Source organism: Triticum urartu, chromosome 2A (genome assembly GCF_056163025.1).
Source record: "Triticum urartu cultivar PI428250 chromosome 2A, HENAU_Tu73, whole genome shotgun sequence".
Classification (NCBI taxonomy): domain Eukaryota; kingdom Viridiplantae; phylum Streptophyta; class Magnoliopsida; order Poales; family Poaceae; genus Triticum; species Triticum urartu.
In genome coordinates, this window is record NC_141874.1 from 686,928,977 (window position 1) to 686,935,765 (window position 6,789).

Sequence of the window (6,789 nt, forward strand, 5' to 3'; positions counted from 1 at the left end):
GGCACCAGGCGCTCGTGCCACCGGTCAGCATTGGCCGATGGGCGCTAGAGGAATAAATTTTTTGTTTAATTAAAATTATGAAGAAAAAAAAGATTTAGGAAAAGAAGTTTACGCGATTGAATTGAAAAGGCTGGAAGTGTGCATCAATTAAAAATTCGCTCCCCCAAAAACTCGCCGAAGCACCTCCGCACCGCATCTCTGGAACGCCACCGTGACGCCACGTCGCACCGCCGTCGTCGTGGCACTACGCCGGAAGGACTCCACGACGCCATCCCACCAAGTCGGGAAGACGCCGTGCCACCGCTCATGTCGCCCCCCGCGGCCCCTCGCCAGCGGCACCAGGCGCCCGTGCCACCGGTCAGCATTGACCGATGGGCGCTAGAGGAATATTTTTTTCTGTTTAATAAAAAATATTTAAAAAGATTTAGGAAAAGAAGTTTATGCGAGTGATTTGAAAAAGGCGGAACGCCACCGTAACGCCACGTCGCACCGCCGCTGCCGTGGCACTACGCCGGAAGGACGCCACGACGTCGTCCTACCACGTCGGGAAGACGTCGTGCCACCTCTGGTGTCGCCCCCCGCGGCCCCTCGTTTAATTTTTTCTGTTTAATAAAAAATATTTAAAAAGATTTAGGAAAAGAAGTTTACGCGAGTGATTTGAAAAAGGCGGAACGCCACCGTAACGCCACGTCGCACCGCCGCTGCCGTGGCACTACGCCGGAAGGACGCCACGACGTCGTCCCACCACGTCGGGAAGACGTCGTGCCACCTCTCGTGTCGCCCCCCGCGGCCCCTCGTCAGCGGCACCGGGCGCTCGTGCCACCGGTCAGCATTGGCCGATGGGCACTAGAGGAATAAATTTTTTGTTTAATTAAAAATATGGAGAAAAAAAGATTTAGGAAAAGAAGTTTACGCGATTGAATTGAAAAGGCTGGAAGTGTGCATCAATTAAAAATTCGCTAGAAGGAGGGCTTGAACCTCCGACCTTGTGGTTAACAGCCACACGCTCTAGCCAACTGAGCTATTCCAGCTAGATGTGTTAGATCAAATTGGAAGCTTGCTAAAATAGACCCACTTGTGTACCAGTTTGGGCTCTCCAAGCCCGGTTTACACACTACTAGGCCATAGGGCAGAGGCCCACGCGAACAAATATTCGTCCGCCGCCCCGTGCCTCTCCTCCCCCTTCGCTGCTGGTTTTCTGTTCCGCGCCGCGCTCTCGAGACGCACCCAACACCGCGCGCCGGCGTCGCCTCAGCAGCTCTCCAGCCGGCCTACCGCCGCACCGAGCTCTCGCGGGACAGGCAGACCACGCTCGGACGCGATGGCTGCTGCCGCGGCGCCAGCCCCCTCTTCTTCCTCCCCTGGCTGGGACTTCACCTGGTGACCCCCTTCCCCCCTCATCCTCCCGCTGATGCCTGCTGTTTGTAGTAAGATTGATTTGTCACCGCAGCTTATCCGTCGACGCGGTCTGTTGCTGTGCTTCCTAGATTCCTTGTTCAGCAGCATGTGCACCTTTCTCTCCGCTGAGTGCTGGCTGCCCTGTTATTGAAATCTCGCGGGTGTTTCTTTCCACCTGCCTGCTTCCTGTTCGACGTATTGCCTGGAAGAAGCTAGCGCTAGTTTTAGTTTTAGGCCAAAAGAAAGGCATGGCAAACTCATGCTGATCTTGTGTTCCCAGGTGTAATCATTAACCGTAGTGCTGTTCTACAAGAAAATTATTGCGCTGTGTATCGTTTCGTAGCAAGGAAGTATGACGGTGTATCGATCGATCGATTCAAGACCTTATTTGCACTGTTTTGAGTAGCATATAGATCCAGCAAATGATTTCATTAAATGTTACCCTTCCTGCACTTCATGTCAATGGTTCCTGGAGAAATTCTAGAGTGCACTAACAGCCTTTTTGTTTGACCACAGCAACTTTGAAGTTGATTATGGATCCGAAGAACATGCTTCCATTGTCTACAAGACGTTAGCTGTTGACAAGGAGGTAAACAACTTAATGATCTACTTTTAAACATGTCTCCTGCTTCCATGAAGAGTCAGATATTTCATTTGGTGTGTTATGTGTTGCAGTTGCAGCCAGATAAGGTCCGGAGGGAGATGACTGTTTCTGGTGGCAAGCTCCTCGTGTCAGTAAATCCATACCATCTATTCTAAGAATCATGTTTCCGTCGCTGCGTGAATCGTATTGGTTTAATCCCTCATATTGTTGAATTCAGGCGCCTTGAAGCAGTAGAGGCTCGGTTTCTGCGAGCGTCATTCAGCGCATTTGTTGATCTCATGGTGCTTATCACGAAGCTTGTCGAAGAATACGGCGTAAGCAAGGAAGAGCATTCCTGATAAGCGATATGATCTAGTTAGTCAAACATGTGGTCATTCAGACCACCTGTTTTTGCTCGGGTCTTCTCCTGTGAAGGTACTGTGTATTTGTGAATTCTGAATGAAACATTTTGTACTCTGTAGTATGGATTACTTCCCATTCAAGTTTCACTGTAATGAGAAAGAACCTCCAGAGCCCCGGTTCCTCATAGACGATCCTAGGGTGAAAAATTCTCATGAAATCGGGAGGAGCAGACAAACATCAGATATCATATTTTTCTTAGAAGTTTTCCTCAGTGTATTGGCTCTTGTGTTTATTTCTAGAGTGGATTTGCCAAAGAATTAAGTCGATGACATTTAAACAAGAAGCTCCATGTGTTGAGGGAGTGGGCCCGAGCCACATGATTTTGGCTGAGAAGCTGTGGCATTTTTAGGTTTATGGGTTTGGTGTCAACTGCTTCTTTCCTGGCTCTGTTTAGAGGTGGTCTGCCTTGTTTCTAGACAGGGGAGTAACAGTTACTCCCTCCTTCCCGTAATATAAGAACGTTTTTGACACTACACTAGTGTCAAAAACGTTCTTATATTATGGGACGGAGGGAGTAGCTCTGAACCTGATCACCAAGAGCCCGGAACTTGAAAAACACTGCCACAAAGAACTGAAAGTACATCGCTTCAATTGTTGGAAGTTATCCACTAATTCTACAGTCGGGTGAAGTTTAAGGGAACACAGCAAAGGGTGAAGTTTCCATGGGAACACAGAAACGACAGCCAAAGAATTGTTGGACAGGAGTTTAATACACCAAACATCATTGAAATACAAGGAAAACAGTTCTGCGGCACACACACAAACAAGTTGAAGGATTGAATTATATTATTAGTAACATTTATACATATCACACAGGCAGAACTACATGAAACCCCGTGGGTCGAACAAATCACATGATATAGCAGGATGTCAAGGAAGAACTTGACACGTCCAAGTTTTTTCTTTTTTTGGCAATCTACAAAAATCCTATTATTCTACACTTGTCGAGCAGGACAACGCCCAAAAGAATAAGAAGAAACTAAGTGAACAATATAGCACAGTTTTACATCAAGACCACGGCTACAATGCAATCAAGATAGTTCAGCGGGTTACCACATGTCAGAAAAAACCTTCAAGGGGCTGAATCTTCTCTGATACCTGATTTCTTTGGGTGATGCTCCTCTTCTCCCTCCCTGATGTGAGGCATGCTAAAAGACATATCAGCGAACCCCAGTTCACTGCTTCCAAATGACTCGCAATCCACGTTGCGTTTGTAAGCTTCATGGAGCTGCAGCACATACTCCAGGTGCCACAAGACCTCACCCATTGATGGCCTGGTTCTCCCATCATCAGCAAGACACTTCTCCGCGATATCACCAAACTTCTTCAAGGATTCTGGCGAGTAGTCACCATCCAGCCGTGGATCCGCTATTGCTTCCAGCGAACGCTGACGCTGCCATCTCATAGCCCATTCTGCCAAGTTGATTTGATCCTTCGGCACTGAAGGGTCTATAACCGGCCTGGCACAAGCAACTTCAAAGAGAACCACACCAAAAGAATACACATCAGATTTTTGTGTCAATTGCTGCCTCCGGAAGTACTCTGGATCAAGATACCCGAAGCTACCCCTGATTGCTGTACTAACATGGGTCTGGTCCAGTGTTGGTCCAGTTTTCGACAACCCAAAATCTGCTATTTTTGCAACAAAGTTCTTGTCCAACAGGATGTTAGTAGTCTTAACATCCCTATGAATTATACCGCGATCTGCTCCCGTGTGGAGGTAGTGAAGGCCCCTGGCCGCACCAATGCAGGCATCAATCCGTTGCTTCCATGTCAAAGGTGGTAGGCCACTTCCATAGAGATGGCTTCGCAATGTCCCCTTGGCCATGTATTCATAGACCAGAATCATCTCCTTCTGCTCTTCACAATAGCCAATCATTGCAACAAGGTGCCGGTGCCTAAGCTTGGAGAGCATCTCGATCTCTGTTTCAAATTCTTTCAGGCCCTGACCACATAATGGATTTGCACGCTTGATTGCGACTGTAATGCCATCATCGACCTCACCCTTGTAAACCTTGCCAAAACCTCCAGAACCAATGACCAATGACTCGTCAAAGTTTTTTGTGGCAGCTCTAATATCTGCAATGCTGAATCGCCTGCCCATCCTATGACCAATGGAAGATGAATTGCGTGCCAAGGGTGCTTTTTTGGATGCGCGGGCATCTGTAGTGCTTTTCATAGCCTCATGGAGGACCAGAGGGTGCCAACCAGCAGGGACCTCCTCGTTAACAGCTTTTCGTTTCCTCCTTACATAGCACCATGAGAATAGAGCAACACTTACCAGGGCCACAAAAGCGGCCGAGCCAATACCAACTTCTTCCCATAAACCTATCCTGCTCCGACCCTTGGAACGCCCCCTTTTGTTGCCCATATCAATATGACCAAGCACATAATCAAGGTTGCCACTCCTGCTGAGCTTGAATATCTCCAAACCATTGAGAAGTGCATCCGTACCTGAAGCACTGGTCATGGAGTCCGGGCCTAGCTGAAGCCAGAGCGAGTCTACCTGCTGCGGCAAACTATCAAAGTAGTCCTCATGATATGCCTTGTTAATACCTCCGGCTTTGTTGTACACATCGTAGTTCTCAGCAGCTGTCTTGTTGTTGATGTAGATCTTGAAGATCCTCTGGCTGGGCTTGTCATAGACAAGCTCGCAAAAATGAAGGCGGACCAAGTAATCAAAATTGGGGTGGACAAAGAACCGCCATGTCACATTAAACCTCTTGTCCATGACCATGTTGTTGCCCATGATTCTCGCGGTCTCATAGACATCGAGGGGAGCAATTGAGGAGTCATTGCTTGAGACATACTTTATGGCTGAAGTATTGGACACAATCAAAGCAGCATTGGCAGAAAACATGAATGCTTCATCAGTGTACCATGGTCTATGAAGATACTGATCATGTGAAGATGCAAGTGCAGGCCCTCCAATATTCAGTCGATACATAGTCTCAACAGCTCGGCCGCTTAATTCAGGGGGAATGTGCACATCCACACCACCAACTTTGTTCACCATGCCGTTGAAGGAATTATCTGGAGTGAGCATCACCTCGATCGCATTCACAAATGCAAATGAACCGGGCCTTGGATCAAACTCGATCTGCAGGCGAGAACCATTGACTGCAAGAAAGTACTCCTTGACAACCGCAGTGGCGGCCGAATTGCTCACTGAGTTTCTCCAAACTATCTCCTCCGACACGTTAAACTTGGACACCAGCTTGAAGTCATTGGCAACGACATCAAACACTGAACCGTTTGCACTGAAATTCCTGAATGCGGACGGGAAGAAATGCAGCCTGACGCAGTAGTTCCCCGGCAGCAGGCTGAAGTCATACCAAGATGTCGTGGTGAAGAAGCGCGAGGAGCGGTACACCGGCGCCATGATTTCACTGCCATTGCTGCTCCCGGCCAGCAGAGCAGCGATCCCCGGGCTGCTCAGAGTGAAATTCAGGTCAGGGGCCATGTCGCCGATCCATCTCCGGCCATCGGCATCGGCGGTGGCGTTGGAGCCGCAGCTCAGAAACAGCTCCCTCCCGTGAGCCTTCAAGAACTGCAGGTTGGCGAACACGATGCTCACAGCAGCCAGCACGAGTATCCTCGTCCGGAGCATCGCTCACAAGTCCGGCAGGGGCGGATCTAGACGGTCCGCCGGCCGGGTGTGCGCCGGCACACCCGAAATCTCGTGGAACTCAGCTGGGCTTGACTGATCACCGGAAGGCAGGGAGCTCACCAATGGCCAAGAGTGAGGACGGGGCCGAGACGGCGACGAGCGAGGTAGAATGGGAACGGCGATGGCGGCGACGCGCGTGAGGGGCGGAGGAGCTGCGGCCGGCGACGCCGAGCTACGGCAGGTCCGCAGCTACAAGGCACGGTGGATGGAGGTGGTGGGCTGCGAGTGGAGGGATTTCAGAGCCGCATTGGATTGAGGGGAGCTTGAGCTTGCGTGGGTAGGTCGGGAGGGCTCGGGACAGGGGGAGGGAGGGATGGGAAGAGGAAGAAGACCGGAAGAGGGAAGAAAGGGACAGTGGACTGTAGAGGGAGGAGGGGTTGGATCTCAGATTCTCCACACTGTAGACTGAGAAAAGAAAATAAACCATCATTGCAAAGTTTTTTCTCCTTTTAGAGCAATCATGTTTGTCCAGAACATGTATAAATTTGACTTTTCAAGAACTTGCACCATTGCATTTCTAAATATAATGGTTAGCCGAAAGTATTATTCCAACGTCTCGGTCAGGTCGTGTCGATGCACCCTCCGGTGCTGGGTGAGGCTCGTGAGAAATAATGAAGATTTAGCTCTTCCTTTTGCGGCTCTTTCGATGGTGACGGATCCTTTTCCAAGACGTTAGTCTTGTAAGACCGTTGCCTTGATGACTTTTCATCTGCGG

The 6,789-nt window shown here is 49.4% G+C and overlaps 2 protein-coding genes and 1 non-coding gene across 3 annotated transcripts; 1 reads left to right on the forward strand and 2 right to left on the reverse strand.

Moving 5' to 3' along the window:
• Positions 1-957: 957 nt before the first annotated feature.
• Positions 958-1,031, reverse strand: TRNAN-GUU (transfer RNA asparagine (anticodon GUU)). The gene has a single exon. It is a non-coding gene; the product is annotated as a tRNA-Asn (tRNA).
• A 150-nt stretch (positions 1,032-1,181) lies between these two features.
• Positions 1,182-2,756, forward strand: LOC125527394 (transcription factor). The gene is made up of 4 exons (XM_048691904.2): positions 1,182-1,380; positions 1,915-1,987; positions 2,074-2,129; positions 2,220-2,756. The coding sequence occupies exons 1-4, from the start codon at positions 1,322-1,324 to the stop codon at positions 2,338-2,340; spliced, it is 309 nt and encodes a 102-aa protein (XP_048547861.2). The 5' UTR covers positions 1,182-1,321; the 3' UTR covers positions 2,341-2,756.
• A 413-nt stretch (positions 2,757-3,169) lies between these two features.
• LOC125527393 (putative receptor-like protein kinase At1g30570) lies at positions 3,170-6,419 on the reverse strand. Its single transcript, XM_048691903.2, has one exon. The coding sequence runs from the start codon at positions 6,012-6,014 to the stop codon at positions 3,477-3,479; it is 2,538 nt and encodes an 845-aa protein (XP_048547860.2). The 5' UTR covers positions 6,015-6,419; the 3' UTR covers positions 3,170-3,476.
• Positions 6,420-6,789: the final 370 nt, after the last annotated feature.